This window comes from Rhinoderma darwinii, chromosome 10 (genome assembly GCF_050947455.1).
Source record: "Rhinoderma darwinii isolate aRhiDar2 chromosome 10, aRhiDar2.hap1, whole genome shotgun sequence".
In the NCBI taxonomy this organism is placed as follows: domain Eukaryota; kingdom Metazoa; phylum Chordata; class Amphibia; order Anura; family Rhinodermatidae; genus Rhinoderma; species Rhinoderma darwinii.
The window spans coordinates 70,203,114-70,221,019 of NC_134696.1; the positions used below are offsets into that span (position 1 = coordinate 70,203,114).

Below are 17,906 nucleotides of genomic sequence, written 5' to 3' on the forward strand. Positions count from 1 at the left end.
TGCAGTGTTCGGCTTTTTCCAGCGCTGCCATAGAGAATGAATAGGAGGTAAGTTGTTGTAATTTGCTAAATCGTGCGGCCATAAAGGGTGTATTAATTCATGGCCGCACGATTTTTCAGATAAAGGGACGGTTTACCCGCGTTAACATGCGGCCACTAACAGGCTGTTTGACAGCCGCACAGAACATGGTGACGGCACGGTTGTTAGCCGCGTTGTGACCGTGTCAGGGCCGCTCCGTGTGGCCTTACCCTATGGAAAAAAGCAGATAGGGTTTTCTAAGGGTATGTGCACACACAAAATAAAAAACGTCTGAAAATATGGAGCTGTTTTCAAGGGAAAACAGCTCGTGATTTTCAGACGTTGTTTAATCAAATTCACTTTTTTCACGGCCGTTTTTGGAGCTGTTCTTCTATAGAGTCTATGAAAAGTGTCTCCAAAAACGGCTGAAGAAGTGACATGCACTTCTTTTTTGCGGCCGTTTTTCTGAGAAAACGGCCGTGTAAAAAACGCCCCGCCGATTTTTCAGCAGTTTTTTCGGGAAGTTCACGGCCCGAAGAATGGCTGATAACACTGTATGTGCACATACCCTAATAGTGGACAACCCCTTTAAGTCTACTGTAAATCTAGCGAATAAAATTTGTGTACATGATGCATGCGCATAAAGTAAGTGAATTAGACTACATTCAGAGGAGCGTGGGCAACCTTGGATGGGAAAAACTGCAGTTTTTCACGTCCCAGGTGCACCCCTGTGGGACGTGTTATCACAGATCCCTCATAGACTAGAGTCTATGGAGGGATGCGTGAAAACCCATGAAAGTAGGACATGTCCTATTTTTCCACTAACCCTTCACACGCTCTGTTGAAACAACGGCCATGTGAACGGCCCCATTGAAATACATGTGTTCGTGTGATGGAAGTTGGTTTAACGGCCGTCACACGGATGAGTTATATGCTTGTCTGAATGAGTCCTTATAGTGTCTGGAAAATACAAATAGACTTAAATGGAACAATATTAGAGCTCAGGTACATATATATGTCATCAGCATGTTTACCTCATTTCTTATATAGAGTTCTGGTGGATGGATTTGATTTGAATTAAATGCCGTGGTCATGTCCCAACCATTAACAAAACCAACATTGAGGTCTTTGAAGACTATTTCCATTATCCAGTAGTGAACATATGCATGGAAATCACTCATTCCCTCATACTCAGCTGCCATATCACTTGTATTCTCGGTCTTAATGATAACTTTTGTTTGTGGGCTTCTGAGTAAGAGGCGTTCTATAGCACGGCGAATATTGAGGAGTCTTCGGATATAGTGATGGAGAGGGAATAGTCTGAAATGTACTCCAATGTTCAGTGCAATCACAGTATTCTTGTTGCCTCCAATAAGATCAATTTCCTGTGGGATAGAGCGCTCTTCTCTGAGAGAAGCAAAGACTAAATTCACAAATGGCCTTCCATGTCTCTTCCACATAACTTGAATATTCCTTTCAATGTCCACACCTAAATGCTTTTGTGCCCATCCATCTTCATAGACATTAAGAAATTTTAAAGCTGAAAAAGTAATAATACAAAAGTTTAGTGAAAATGACATAAACCACTTACATAATTTATTACATCTTGTTGTTATTTTGCCACATAATTGAACAGGCAGGACCTTAAGACTACATGCACATGTTGCGTATTTTGCTGCGGAAAATATGCAGAAAAACCCTAGGAAACTGCAAGAAAACCGCCACAAAACACATTTCCACTGCTCCAGAGTTCAGTGGCGGCATGCTTTACATCACTCCATCTGACGCTTGGCATTGTGCTTTGTGATGTACAGCTGGCATGCAGCTCTTCGCACATCACGTCATCGCGCCGCTTCCATTGTTCAAAGGCACAGATTGACGGGGGAAGTTATCCTGCCCTGCCAATCAGCGACTTTTAACGATGCTAGCGGGGTGATGACGTCATCGTGACACTTGCATCGTTCAGCCCCAGAAGACCTGCTCAGAAGAGAGCAGGCCTGCATTGCTACAGGGCGGTGTGGGAACGGGATCAGGTGAGCATGTAAAGTTTTTTGTTTTTTTTAAATAGTAATATTATTTACAGGAGGGGAGGGATATATGTTGGACAAAATCTAGAGTGGTGGGCTATATGTGGGGAACTTTATATAGGGGGCTATGTAAGGCACTATATACAGTGGGGCTATATGTGAGGCACTATTTTCAGGGGGCTATATGTGGGACACTATATACAGGGGGCTATATGTAGGGCACTGTCTACACGGAGAGCTATATGTAGGGCACTATCTAAAGGTAGAGCATTATTTAAACAATATACAAGGAGATGGTTCAAATGTGAGCAACTCAATTATAAAATGGGATGGGAGATCTCTCTTACTATTAAAGGATAGAAAAAAAATAAGCTTATTCAGCTTGAAAAAAACACACCTTAGAGGTCAACTTATTAACAAGCAGGGCCGCACCATGTATACCCATTAATTCTAACAACTTCTCACATACCATAGATAAATATCATTATTGGGGTGTCACCGATCACTATAATGAATGTGGAGTGGGGCTCCATTCAGAAGATAGCTGCAGCTCCCTTGTTCTAGTAATTCATGGGATACTGGCACCCCACTTATGACAACTTCCAACATGCCTCTATGACATGTCAGAAGTTGTCTAAAATAATAGGTACACTTTAAGTTAACAGTTTCTGATGTCATCACTGTTGTTGCCTTCTAAATACAAAACAAATTAGTACTGCAATGGAGAACAAAATAACACAAAAGCATAAGGAAGAGAATGCTTCAGCTTGTATACAACAGAATACGGTATGCCTTAGTGACCATGGTTTTACAAAGGATTCTATTTTAACTCTTGATCACTACTGTATAGTATATAGCCACTACAGTAAAACGAATGCATGCAGACGTAATATATCACACAGCAACGTGTAAACAAGCCTTTCATGTAAGGCTGCCACTGCAATCAGCAGCATAGATGACTTCCCAATTTACTTGATTATGCTATGGTGTACAACTGCTATAGTACAGTATAGAGTGGCATTACTGTGTTCCTCAAAACACACACACGCACATGCACACGCACTTGTAAAAATCTTTGCTGCCTGTTGCTACCACTAGAGGGCTGATCTGTATGCTGCTCTACACTGTTTTCACTGGCCTGAGTAAGAGCCACATTTAGAGCAGCCGATTAGGCCATGTTCAGACATGGCGGATTTGCCAAATATTTGTGGTGCGCATTCCTCACCACAAATTTTCTGCAATTTACATTACTGTCAGGTATTATTGAAATCCACAGCATGCTCATTACATTGCTAAAAAAAAATCGCAGATTTTTAAAGCAAATTTTAGCCGTTCAATCTATAGGGTAAAAACTACAGTGAATCTGCGGCAAAATACATATGTAACACATTAAGATTTTGCCTTGGATTCGTGACAAAATCTGTGGCGGATTTCTTCTATTACATCAGAATTCACCCCTAGTGTAAGTCACCAAGCAGCAAAAAATTATTTGCATTGGAGAGCAAGGAAACTGTGTTTAGTACTAAAGGAAAGAAGACTGTAGATTTATCAAGTATATTAAGAAAATGCTCCACATCATCTTTGCTGCTGCTTTCATAGAAAAAACGTGTAAGGGTATGTTCACACAGACTATTTTCGTCCGTTTTTTCTTCCGAAAAATCGGAAGCAGAACACCTCCAAACATCTGCCCATTGATTTCAATGGGAAAAACGGCGTTCTGTTCCGACGGGCCGTTCTTTAACGCGGCCGTTTTTTAAAAACGGCTGCGTAAAAAACACGGCCACGAAAAAGAAGTGCAGGTCACTTCTTGAGATGTTTTTGGAGACGTTTTTGAAAACGGCTCCAAAAACGGACGTAAAAAACGTGAGTGGCTTAAAAAATGTTTGAAAATCAGGAGCGGTTTTCCCTTGAAAACAGCTCTGCATGTACAGACGTTTTTGAGTTTGCGTGTGAACATACCCTTACAATTACAATGTTAGATCAGTTTATATGTTTTTTGTCTACATTGAGGTCTAGTGTTTAAAGAGGCTCTGTCACCAGATTTTGCAGCCCCTATCTGCTATTGCAGCAGATCGGCGCTGCAATGTAGATTACAGTAACGTTTTTATTTTTAAAAAACGAGCATTTTTGGCCAAGTTATGACCATTTTCGTATTTATGCAAATGAGGCTTGCAAAAGTACAACTGGGCGTGTTGAAAAGTAAAAGTACAACTGGGCGTGTATTATGTGCGTACATCGGGGCGTGTTTACTACTTTTACTAGCTGGGCTTTCTGATGAGAAGTATCATCCACTTCTCTTCAGAACGCCCAGCTTCTGGCAGTGCAGATCTGTGACGTCACTCACAGGTCCTGCATCGTGTCGGCACCAGAGGCTACAGTTGATTCTGCAGCAGCATCAGCATTTGCAGGTAAGTAGCTACATCGACTTACCTGCAAACGCCGATGCTGCTGCAGAATCATCTGTAGCCTCTGGTGCCGACACGATGCAGGACCTGTGAGTGACGTCACAGCGTGATCTCTGGAGAACACGGCTGTGTCTGCACTGCCAGAAGCTGGGCGTTGTGAAGAGAAGTGGATGACACTTCTATACACAACGCCCAGCTAGTAAAAGTAGTAAACACGCCCCGATGTACGCACATAATACACGCCCAGTTGTACTTTTACTTTTCAACACGCCCAGTTGTACTTTTGCAAGCCTCATTTGCATAAATACGAAAATGGTTATAACTTGGCCAAAAATGCTCGTTTTTTAAAAATAAAAACGTTACTGTAATCTACATTGCAGCGCCTATCTGCTGCAATAGCAGATAGGGGTTGCAAAATCTGGTGACAGAGCCTCTTTAACACTTACTTTTTAACTTATTTTCAAAGTATGTAATCCACTGATGCATTGTCGAATCCCCAAACATGTAAAAGAACTTCCCCTTCATGCATGTGTTCATTTCCTCCATATTGTGATAGGTTTTCATTGTGCATGATTTGGGGTACCAGATTTCCTCCATGACATATCCACTGGGATATTCTAAGCCCATTCCAGTTGTGCAGTTTTCTTTCTTCTGTAAACTCAAACCTGTATAGATAGAAGAAGCAGCTATTTTTTCCTTAGCATTAGAAATGTGCATCACAGATACAAAGGCATACTATAAGGATACTATAAGGACATGCATCAATAAGGACATGCATCAAAACGTTTATGAATGTGACAAGTGCCAAATTAATGGGGATCTGGCGCTAACAGTCCTTTTTATTGTAGAAATGGCTGTGCATGTATGATCCCTCTCCATTAAAAATATTTTTTCCAATAGGTTAATTTAACAGTCAAAAACAACTTACCCTTTAATGATATAAATATGATCCAAAATAATTATATATAATCTTTATGGTCATACAGATTAAAATAATGTCCCTTACATTCATCCCAATTCACCTGATAACACTGCTCAAATGTCAAAATATTAAAGGGTTGGAGAAATGATTTATGTACATTTTATTAATATGTAAGGCTGTTTTCCCCGACATATACACTAAACCTATAGCCCCAACATATGCAACTGCCATTGTAGCAAACTCTAACTTGACAGTCTGCAGCCCTTCCATAAAAAAAATGGAAGCCTAGCGAATGGAGGCAAACGGAATCCAACTGAAACAAATCAATTACCATTGAAAACAATGGTATTTCAAATGAAAGCGATGCTTTCTGTTTGGATTTTCGGCCATCTTTTCCTCTGACAGAAGAGACCAAAACGGCAGATAATGGTCGTGTGAACTTAGCCTAAGTTCATAACTTAGATGTGATCCTATATGTCAGAGACCCACAGGACTCGCTGTCACCTAGCCCGTCATTCCCGCTGACCTGAGGGATACAGGTTTCAGCGCACAGTACAGCTGCTGTGTATCCAGGATACAAAGCAGATGTATCTGAAAAAGTACAAATCATTTTTAATAAAAATACATTACAAAGTTGCACCAATCACACTGATACACTTTTAAAAAAAATAGTTTTCAAAGGTGTACATAGCCTTTAACTTGTAATTACACATTTTCAGCGTACTCTAAATTGACAGAACTCTAAAAAAAGTTTGCTAGAACTGCATGTCATACACATAACCAATCAATAGTCTAATAGCTACATATTCCTAATACTCGTGACCTGAGAACGCTCTCAATAACATATAAACTCTGCTCAGAATCTCATGAAAAATATTAATCTTTATTAAATATATACACTTACAAATACAGTGGATGGATCATCCTAAAATACCGTATCACAGACAGAGAGCAAAAATGCCCAGCATATAGTTTGTGAGGGGAAAGGTCTACTACAGAACCATACACATAACTTACAAGAAAAACACTTCGGGAACCAGCAGCACCTTCCGTCTGAAAAATTGCACAACATTGTAGTGCGGTTTTTCGACGGAATCTGAGCTGCAGGATGCAGCACTTGAAAAAAAACCAAAAAACTTTGATACTTACCCTCTTCTCTGCGTTCAGCCTCCTAAGATGACGTTGCAGGCCATGTGACACTGCAGCCTTGTGATTGGCTGCAGTGGTGACATGGGATGAAACGTCATCACAAGAGGCCGGACTGCAGGAAGAAGGAAGGCATTCTGGGTAAGGCCTCATGCACACGACCGTAAAAACTCCCGTTATTACGGGTCGTAATTACGACCCGTAATAACGGGCTGATAGACTTCTATTGGCGACGGGTGCCTTCCCGTTTTCTCACGGGAAGGTGCCCGTGCCGTTGAAAAAGATAGAACATGTCCTATTTCAGGCCGTAATAACGGCACAGACAGTCCATAGAAGTCTATGGAGCTCTTGTAATGACGGGTGGCTACATGTGTGCACCCGTCATTACGGCAGCGTTGCTAAGCGACGTCAGTAAATAGTCACTGTCCAGGGAGCTGAAAGAGTTAACTGATCGGCAGTAACTCTTTCAGCACCCTGGACAGTGACTACCGATCAGAATAAACCTTTAAAAAATAAAAATAAAAGACGTTCATACTTACCGAGAACTTCCTGCTTCCTCCAGTCCGGTCCCCCGCCCGTTGCCTTGGTGACGCGTCCCTCTCGACATCCGGCCCGACGTCCTGGATGACGTTTCAGGCCATGTGACCGCTGCAGCCAATCACAGGTCAATCACAGGCTGCAGCGGTCACATGGACTGCCGCGTCATCCAGGGATGTCGGGCTGGATGTGAAGAGAGGGACGCGTCACCAAGACAACGGCCGGGTAAGTATGAATTTCTTTAACTTTTATTACAGAAAGGGCTGTCCCTTCTCTCTATCCTGCACTGATAGAGAGAAGGGGCTGCCGATTAGTGCAGTGCTATTTTGCCGCCAAAAAACTTGCCCATAAATACGGTGGAATACGGGTGACACCGGACCCATATTTACGGGCACGGGTTCGTAAATACTGGTGCAAAACGGGTCGAATACGTGTGACACCGGACCCGTATTTACGCCAGTATTTACGGGTGGGAAAAAATACGGTCGTGTGCATGAGGCCTAAGTATGATTTTTCTTTTTCCAGAGTTGTGATTTTTGCGGCGAAATTGCTTCAAAAGTCGCAACACTGGCTTTCTGTTGCAGGTTTTGCATCCCCATTGAATTCAATGGGGAGAATCCGCAACAGAAAAGCAAAGAAAACGCTTCATAAATTGACATGCTGCGGATTTAAATTACACACCGTTTTTTAACGGTTACGCTGCGTTTTTTTTCCGCAGCTAGGGCCTGAGATTTTATAAAGTTCATTCATTTTGCTTTTACTGTAAATACTGCGGAATTTCCGCACACAATTCCGTTGAGGAAACTTTGCAGCGTTTATGCTATGTGGGAACAGTTTGGCTGCGTTTTTCACCACTGGGCCATTGAGGAATGTGGGCAAAAAACACAGCGAATAACGCATTTTCTGCCTCCTATTGATTGATTTCCTACTTGATTCCCTGGAACAAAACCACCTCTGCCTCCCATTAAAATCAATAGGAGACGAGTTCGGCCGTTTTTTGGCGGTTTCCTCATCAAAATCAGCGCCCAAAAACTGTGTGAACTGGGTCTTAAACTGCATAAAAAAATGCTTCTTAGAACAGTAGCGTTATTAAAATAAAACATGCGTTTTTTTATAGTATTTTTTTGGCGTTTTTTAAGTGTCAATTTTTACATACTTTTTTGGGGCGTTCTTTAAGTCCTAGGGTTAAGTCCAGGTTCAGACATGGCAGAATTTTTCCGCTGAAAATGTTGCTGCAGATTCGTTGCGAATTTGCAGAAGCATTTTCATATTTGACAGGTAATTCAGACGTTACCTATATCACAGCGGACTTGCCACAGTTTCAGCTTTTACATTGTGAAGGCTGAAATCCGCTGTTTCTCTGCAACATAATGTGCATGCTGCTGTGGGAAAATTCTGCACTGAAACCTAAATTCTACACTGGTATTAATAAACTACATGGGCCCCTGTTACTATAGTAACTGACAGTACTTACCCTCCCTCTTTCCGGAGTGGAGCGGAGGTTCTGACATCACAGCGCTGTGAGGATCTTCGCTGTGGCTGAAGAGGAGGGTAAGTACTGTTTTGCTGAAGCTGATGGGTTGGGGTCCGACACCTGGGACCCCCGCCAAACAGCTGTTTTGAAGGGGGTGCAGCCGCTCGTACGAGCGCTACTACGCCTTCATTCCGGTCACTTTCTCACACTGAATCACCGACACGGACGTGTCAGCGATTCACAGTGTGAGCGAGTTACGGAAATGAAGGGGTAGCATCGCTCGTACGAGCGGCTGCACCCCCTAAAAAACAGCTGTTTGTCGGGGGTCCCGGGAGTCAGACCCCGACACATCACCTATTGATGGCCTATCCTGAGGCCATCAATGTTTAGGGACTTGCAGACAGTAACCTTATACTTGACCATGGGTTTACAGAGCTCGCCCCTCTTTCGAACCCTTTTGCTTAAACTCCCCTTCAATACCGTCCACCCCCATTTTCTGCTTCATGGCCCTTCCTCTCTTCCATGCCACTCTCCCATCCCAGTGAGACACACGAGACAGTGGGTTGGAAAATTTCGGCCACAGCAGCCATTTTATTAACAAATTTACATGAACATAAAACATAACTTTATAAATAACATTACTAGGAAAGGGAAGTCCTTGGAGCTCCAAAACTTTGGCGCCTAACTGCCCCCTGTAAAGCTACTTACCCCCAGCCGTCTCCCTACAGGCTCAGGGGCACCTTTCTACTCCGCAGTTGGCTTGCCAAGTATGTAAAACCACTCCCCGGGACACCACCCAGTAGGAGGCCAAAATACGCCCATATCCATGAGCAATTATGTACTTGTTAGGGACCATACCTCTGATGAATCCCCCACTTCAAATTACCACCAACTCCAAGGACCCCCCAATCCGCGCCACGAGCATACTTAAACCACCTTTAAGTATGCGAGCCCCCACCATCCATCATTGCGCGTTCAATCCCTTCCTGAATACGCAAAGCCCAAAGGTCAATGCCCGCTGCATTCAGATGTACTCCATCACCTAGCCAATATTTTCCTTGGCCATCCTCAAAATCATAGTGCCTGACAAAAAAAAAAACATTTTTTACCACAAAGCTGGAGACCGCCCGATTAACTTTTACCCGGGCCTTGTTTATACGTTCTACCGAACGCGCATTTCGCCATACACTCCGCGGCACAATTTCCAACCAAATCACCTTCACCTTCGGAAAACAGAACCACAGCCGGAGTAGATCATACTTGACATCCCTAATTAGTTCTCTAAACGGACGAGTACCTAAATCGTTACCCCCCACATGAAGGACCAACAAATCAGGAACCCGATCCAACTGCGCATACCGATGAAAATCCGGCAAAACTCGGCTCCACACCATGCCGCGCGTACCCAGCCACCGTATCACCACCGATGCCCTTTGGAACCCCAGTTGCCGCCCATCCGGCCGAACATCAGCCCTCAAAGCCCCCCAGTTCACATACGAGTGTCCGCTTATCCACACCAGTGCAGATGAGCCACCTGTAAAAGAAGAATAACAAAGATGACACAAACGGGAAATAGAATTAAGAGACGAGGAATGCGGAATGACAAGACAGATCGAGGAGAAAAAAGAGGGGGGGTATGAAGAAGAGAAAGGAGCAAACAACCCCCTTTCTGCCACAGCCGTTTTCGCAAATCACATGAATTGGAGACGCACGTATGACTTATACCTCACAGAATCCCAACGACCTATGCACTTCACCACCTCAGGCCCCAGACCCCATGACGCAGCTTCCGTAGCTGCCCCAATACGAAAAGAGTGTGGTGAGTAAACAGCCTTGTCCAACCCCAACACCTCCAAACACCTACGGAAAACCACTGTGAACTGGCATCGTGACAAGAAGGAACCATCCTTATGACATAACAGCGGCCCCCCACTACTCCTTTTTAGTGCGGCGTACCACGCAAAACATCTCATCGGGCACATGCCTGCCCCCGCCACTGCCCCCAGCACCACCCGTTTACCCTTACCCCCTTGATCCGTTTTTGACCGCCTCACCCAAAATTCCACTCTCTCCCCGCCTCCTAGTACATCTTCCGATTGCAAACCCCCCGCTCTCTGCTTGCTGGGGGCAACCAGCACCCACCCGTAAAGCTCCAAAAAACGCCCACGAAAAAGCCAGCTGAAACAATGCTACTTCAAAGCCCGAAAAACACACCCTCCCCAATACGTCACCTAACTGCTCCAAAAGCGCGAAAGAAACCGGGCGACGGCCGTCCGGCCACCCCGCCCCCTTTTTTCGAAATCCCTTTAAAGCCTGAACAATCAAGAAATCCTTTGTCAAGTCCACCAACCCCCTTAGTTCAAAACCAAAGGCCAAAGCTGAAATAAAACGATTCACCTTAGACACCGACCAGCCTTCTACCGATACCTGACCCAAGAAGCCCAACAAAGCTACCACCTGTTCCTCCGTAGACCCGACTTCAGGCAAACCTGCTAACCACGACACCCAGTCCTTCCACGCCGCGTCGTACGCCAACCATGTGCCAGGTGCTAGAGAGGACTTAATTAAACCTCCTACTGCTCGCAAACCAAGTCCCAAAGCCGTTTCGGGAACGTGACCCCTTCCAGATCCGCCTCCGGTGCCAACAGACGAAACCGCTCCCACTGTAGGCGAGAGAGAGAATCCGCAATGTCATTTTGCACCCCCGGAACATGAACCGCAACAATTCAAGCATTGAGTGACAAACATCGCAACACCAGACGCCGCAACAACCTAACCACCGGGGGGGAAGACGCCGATACATTATTCATTGCCACCACCACCCCCATGTTATCACAGTGGAACCGCACCTTGCTATTTCGAAAACGCTCCCGACAAATTTCCACCGCCACCACAATCGGGAAGACTTCCAGAAGTACAAGATTACGAACCAGTCCCAAAGATACCCATTCACACGGCCACTGCCCCACGCACCATTGTCCTTTACAATATATACCGAACCCCTCGCTACCTGAAGCATCTGTAAACAATTCCCATTGACCATTATCCACCACTGGCGAGATAAGTAATGACTTCCCATTATACAAATGTAAAAACTCCCTCCAAACTGCCAAATCATCCCGATGCTCCCGTGTCAACCGCACAAAATGGTGTGGGGCTCTAACCCCCGCCTTCGCTGACGCCAACCTCCTGCAAAAAACTCTGCCCATGGGCATTATCCGGCAAGCAAAATTAAGTTTCCCTAATAACGACTGCAAATCCCGCAGCTGAATCTTACGAAGCCGTCCGGTCCTGCTCACCTCCAATCGCAGCGCATCCAACTTATCACTAGGAAGTCGGCATTCCATTGCCACCAAATCCAGGGTAATGCCGAGAAAAACTATACAAGTGCTGGGACCTACAGTCTTCTCTGGGGATAACGGAACCCCAAAACGATGGGCGACCCACTGGATGCCCCCAGCAAATTAGCGCACACCCCCGAACCCGATGGGCCCACACACAGGAAGTCATCTAAATAATGGATGACCGACTCTAACCCCGCCACTTCATGGATTACCCATTCCAGGAACGAACTGAACGCCTCGAAGTAAGCGCAAGACACAGAGCAACCCATTGGGAGACACCGATCCATATAGTAAGCCCCCTCCCAGTAAAACCCTAATAGCCGCTGGCTGTCCGGGTGAACCGGGAACCTATTTACTTCAGGCTTTAAATGTGCCCCCAACAACCCCTCAAAACAAACGTACACTCTTCGCCTTTTGCTTTATCATCTAACCTCACACTATCCACATCCTTATCCTTGTCAGTCTGAACCGCAACCGTCACCCCCCTGACCACCACCATGGGAACCACCCTCAGGGGGTGCTCTGTTTCTCCGCCCCCCCCCCCGCTGCAGGGACCCACGCTGCGACCGGGGATGTAGCGGGCAACCTGCCCCCCTCACAACGCGCTAGCAACGCCTTTACACAGCCAAGCAATTCCTGAACATCTCCCCCCCTCCCCTATCAGTAGACATCAACCCACTATTTTCAACATCTCTAACTGCCTCCCCCTGTGAACCCCCACCAACCCCTGGGGATCTAAATATAGCTGGAAACGTATGCAACGGTGAGAGTGACTCACCGGACTGCGTGAGCGCTGAATTCCCACCAGCCGGGGCGACGGGACCCCCACGACGACCATCCTCCATCGGCACACTTCTGTCTTCACCCACCTCCGGACATCTAGGGCCTGATGCCGCGCCGCAGGCTCTACAGCCGTATCCACCGTCCGGGACCTCGGAATCGCCACACGTCGTCCGGGGCCGTCCCGACCTCCGCTCTCCCTCCACTGCTTCCTCCTCCCTCCGCCTCTGCAGCACCACCGATTGTGGCCTGCGTGACTGTCCAGGGACGTCATCCAGCTGACAGGCGGGCCGCCCGACTGGTACATCGCCAGATCGGCCCGCCGTAGATCCACGAGGTGTCGACCTGGAGACGGGAGGCTGTCCCTCCAGCCTGGCATCCTGCCCTCCTCTCTCCGAAGGGCCCGACCGGCGACCGGGATTCCTCCCGGACCGGGACCTCCGTCCCCTAGTGGTGGAAGCGGAAGCCCGGCCCGAAGGGTCCCTCGAGGGGCTCCCAAGCCTGCGCCGAGCCCTAGGTAAAGCGTCCGGGCTAAGGCGCTCTGGAGGCCGCACCCGCCGTGAACGCTGGAGGGGGGATGACGACTCCCTTGCCGATTCCTGCATCCCGGCCGCACTCGTTCCCGCTGCCTCCTCTAGCCCTGCAGACAGCCCCTGCTCCGAGACCGCCGGACCTGTCCTCCCGAGCTCTTCCTCAAGCCAGGCCATACCCCGCTCCGCCACAGCCTGCCGCACTTGCTCCATCAGGGCCTGCATCGTGCCTCCGGTCAGTCCTGTATGACAAGGGCTAACCTGCTTTCTTGGGGCGTGAATGGCGCGAACCTGGCCTTCACCCTTCCTATATGCATTCCTATATTTTATGTTGTGTCCGGCCATTTCTGTATGAGATTACTGTCTACTGGACCCTGTATCTAAGCCTACCTTAGACTTAGATAAAGGGTCCAACAAACAGTATCACACATGCACATGGGCCCTGCATCTAAGGCCCTGTTCACATCACCGCTGCCCTTCCGTTGAGGGGTTTCGTCGGGTTAACCTCAACAGAAAGTCAAACAGAAACCTTAGCTTCCGTTTGCAGCACCATTGATCTCAATGGTGATGGAAACTTTGCTAATGGTTTCCGTTTGTCACTGTTGTGAACGGGTTCCGTTGTTTTGGCGGAATCAATAGCGCAGTCGACAAAGCAAAACAACGGAACCCTGCCACCGCGGTGACAAACGGCTTTAGCAATGTTTCTGTCACCATGGAGATCGTTGGTGAGGGAAACGGAAGCTGAGGCTTCAGTTTGCCTTTCTGTTGCGGGGTTAACCCGACGGAACCCCTCAATTGAAGGGCAGCAGTGATGGGAACAAGCCCTTACTAATGTTTTTTTTAGTGTTTTTTTTACAGGTTCGGTCATTGGACTACGTCGGATTTCGAGGACTACTTCAATGACGGATTTTTTATTCTCAATAAAATGGTTAATGAGGGTTGTTTGGGGGGGGTTTATTTCAATAAATCTATTTTTTCTATGTCTTTGGATTTTTTTTAAACTTTATCGCTGCCACCTTACCAATGAACGCTGACTGATTGACAGCATTCATTACTAAGGTGGGGCTTAGTGTTAGCCGGGGAGAAGGCTGACACTAACCCCTATTATTACTCCGGTACCCACCACCACCAGGGGTGCCAGGAAGAGCCGGGTACGATCCAGTACCTGACCATCTGTAGTGACGGACGGGCACTAGGGCAGCCGCAGGCTGGTATTATTATGCTGGGAAAGGCCAAAAACAGTGACCCTTCCCACCCTGGTAATGCTAGGGTGCTTCTGTGTTGTATCTGGCTGGTTATGAAAAATGGGGGGGACCCACGTAATTTTTTTTTTATAAATAACTGGACAGCACGATGTGGGGTTCCCCCGTAACCAGCCAGATACAACACAGCAGCAGCGGGCTAGCATTACCAGGGTGGGAAGCTATCCATAGCTATAGGGTCGTATTGCTATAGATATGCTGTCTCTATATATATATATATATATATATATATATATACACTACCGTTCAAAAGTTTGGGGTCACCCAGACTATTTAGTGTTTTCCATGAAAACTCACACTTATATTTATCAAATGCAAAATGACTAGAAAATATAGTCAAGACATTGACAAGGTTAGAAATAATGATTTTATTTCAAATAATAATTTTCTCCTTCAGACTTTGCTTTCGTCAAAGAATGCTCCATTTGCAGCAATTACAGCATTGCAGACCTTTGGCATTCTAGCTGTTAATTTGCTGAGGTACTCGGGAGAAATTTCACCCCATGCTTGCAGAAGCCACTCCCACAAGTTGGATTGGCTTGATGGGCACTTCTTGCGTACCATATGGTCAAGCTGCTCCCACAACAGCTCTATGGGGTTGAGATCTGGTGACTGCGCTGGTCACTCCATTACAGATAGAATACCAGCTGCCTGCTTCTTCCCTGAATAGTTCTTGCATAATTTGGAGGTGTGCTTTGGGTCCTTGTCCTGTTGCAGGAAGAAATTGGCTCCAATCAAGCACTGTCCACAGGGTATGGCATGGCGTTGCAAAATGGAGTGATAGCCTTCCTTATTCAAAATCCCTTTTACCTTATACAAATCTCCCACTTTACCATCACCAAAGCAACCCCAGACCATCACATTACCTCCACCATGCTTGACAAATGCGTCAGGCACTCTTCCAGCATCTTTTCAGTTGTTCTGCGTCTCACAAATGTTCTTCTGTGTGATCCAAACAAGACAAACTTCGATTCGTCTGTCCATAACACTTTTTTCCAATCTTCCTCTGTCCAATGTCCGTGTGCTTTTGCCCATATTAATATTTTCCTTTTATTAGCCAGTCTCAGATATGGCTTTTTCTTTGCCACTCTGCCCTAAAGGCCAGCATCCCGGAGTCGCCTCTTCACTGTAGACGTTGACACTGGTGTTTTGCGGGTACTATTTAATGAAGCTGCCAGTTGAGGACCTGTGAGGCGTCTATTTCTCAAACTAGAGACTTTAATGTACTTGTCTTGTTGCTCAGTTGTGCAGCGGGGCCTCCCACTTCTCTTTCTACTCTGGTTAGAGCCTGTTTGTGCTGTCCTCTGAAGGGAGTAGTACACACCTTTTAGGAAATCTTCAGTTTCTTGGCAATTTCTCGCATGGAATAGCCTTCATTTCTAAGAACAAGAATAGACTGTCGAGTTTCACATGAAAGCTCTCTTTTTCTAGCCATTTTCTAGCCATTTTGAGAGTTTAATCGAACCCACAAATGTAATGCTCCAGATTCTCAACTAGCTCAAAGGAAGGTCAGTTTTATAGCTCCTCTAAACAGCAAAACTGTTTACAGCGGTGCTAACATAATTGCACAAGGGTTTTCAAGTGTTTTCTAATCATCCATTAGCCTTCTAACACAGTTAGCAAACACAATGTACCATTAGAACACTGGAGTGATGGTTGCTGGAAATGGGCCTCTATACACCTATGTAGATATTGCATTAAAAACCAGACGTTTGCAGCTAGAATAGTCATTTAGCACATTAACAATGTATAGAGTGTATTTCTGATTAATTTTATGTTATCTTCATTGAAAAAAACTGTGCTCTTCTTTCAAAAATAAGGAAATTTCAAAGTGACCCTAAACTTTTGAACGTTCGTATATATATATATATATATATATATATATATATACACATATACATACACGCACACAACTTTTAGTCCTTACTGACGCCCCTGGCTGCTAGTGCTGCATTGTTGGATCACTTAAGAGACCCAGCGATGCAGCTGAAAGCTGCGGGCCATCGGCCATGATAAGTTTCGTAGAAATCTATGAAAAAAAACAGCTGCTGCAGATTTCCACTGCAGACTGTCCGCAGTGGAATTCAACAGCAATTCTGCCACGTTTGAATGTGCCCCTATAGAGAAGCCTATGGGAAAAATGCCTGAAAAAATTCCACACTCAAAGCATGCTTCGTTTGTAAAAAAAACACCACTGACCACAAAATTGCCTCAAAAACGCCACAAACCAAAAACACATTTTTTACCATTGACTATAATGTAACAGCTGGTAAAAATAAAAATTGTATTATATAACGCCATTAAAAACGCCACAAAAAACGTACAAAAACGTAGCAAAGCGCTGTGTGCAAATTCAGCCTTGTCAGGAGAGTTAGCCTGATGAGTATAAGGCCAGGTTCCCACCGTACGGATATGCTGCGTAAAAACGACAGCGTATCCGACCTGGAACCCGCAGCAATTTCTGTCCAAAAAACTGCACCACGGTCCAAAAAACCATGGTGTTTAGAACGGAAGTTCAGCTGCGAAATGCAGTACTGGGGAAAAAAACATTCATATTCATACCCATTTCTGCGTGTAGCACAGCCTCCTAAGATGACGTTGCAGGCCATGTGATGCTGTAGCCTGTGATTGGCTGCAGCGGTCACATGGGATGAAACGTCATCCCAAGGGGCCAAACTGCGTAAATATGATATTATTTTTTTGCGTGAGTTGCGAAACTCGCCGCAAAAGTCAACACTTGGCTTTCTGCGGAATTGCAGTAAAAACTGAAGAAAATCCGTAGGTGCACATAAAGTTTCCTATAATCAGTACATGACACTAAATCCATAGCAAAATGCCCAGCAAAAATGCCCTGTTTGCTGTCGATTTCTGTGACTTATTTACCTCCATTTTTTTTTGAGATTCCGCTGCAGATTTTCTATTGCAGAAAATCTGCAGGGTCTCCTGCCTTTAGGTTCCCACGGGTCGTATACGCTGCGAAGTTTTACAGAAAAACTGGTAAATCCTGTTTATATAAAATAATAGAGCACCATTTTATTACTAAAAGACGGTTCCTTTTTTGCTTTGTCATTACTGCAGTTTGCTTAACACCTTCGCGCACCATGACGTGCTATTACGTCCGGGTGCGAGGGGTGATGTTTGGAGCGTGCTCCACATGCTGCGGATTACGGTTGTATTTTAAAGCCGACACCTGGGACTAAGGCGAAATTCACACGAACGCTGCGTTTTTTGCGCGTTGCAGTTCCATGAGTCATAAGTGTTTGGTGCGTGACTTTCACGTGTATGCCATCCTTATGACACACGGTTTTGATGCTTAGAAACTGCAATGAATGTGGTGCTTTTTTTTCTTCCTTCATTTATTTAACAACTGTAGCGCGAGTTACGAGCGGCACACGGAAGTGCGTCCGTGTGCCGTGCACAGTTTTCACGCACCCATTTACTTCATGCGTGAAACTCATGGA

The 17,906-nt window shown here is 45.6% G+C and overlaps 1 protein-coding gene across 1 annotated transcript in view; it reads right to left on the minus strand.

Moving 5' to 3' along the window:
- Nucleotides 1–429: 429 nt before the first annotated feature.
- The window catches only part of LOC142661484 (NXPE family member 1-like), a 310,202-nt gene continuing 292,725 nt past the window's right edge, over nt 430–17,906 (minus strand). The window contains exons 5-6 of the mRNA XM_075838885.1: nt 4,897–5,115; nt 430–1,558 (exon numbers count right to left, since the gene is read on the minus strand). Coding sequence (XP_075695000.1) covers nt 1,020–1,558; nt 4,897–5,115 — 758 coding nt within the window. The 3' untranslated portion in view covers nt 430–1,019. The remainder of the gene's footprint in view (nt 1,559–4,896; nt 5,116–17,906) is intronic.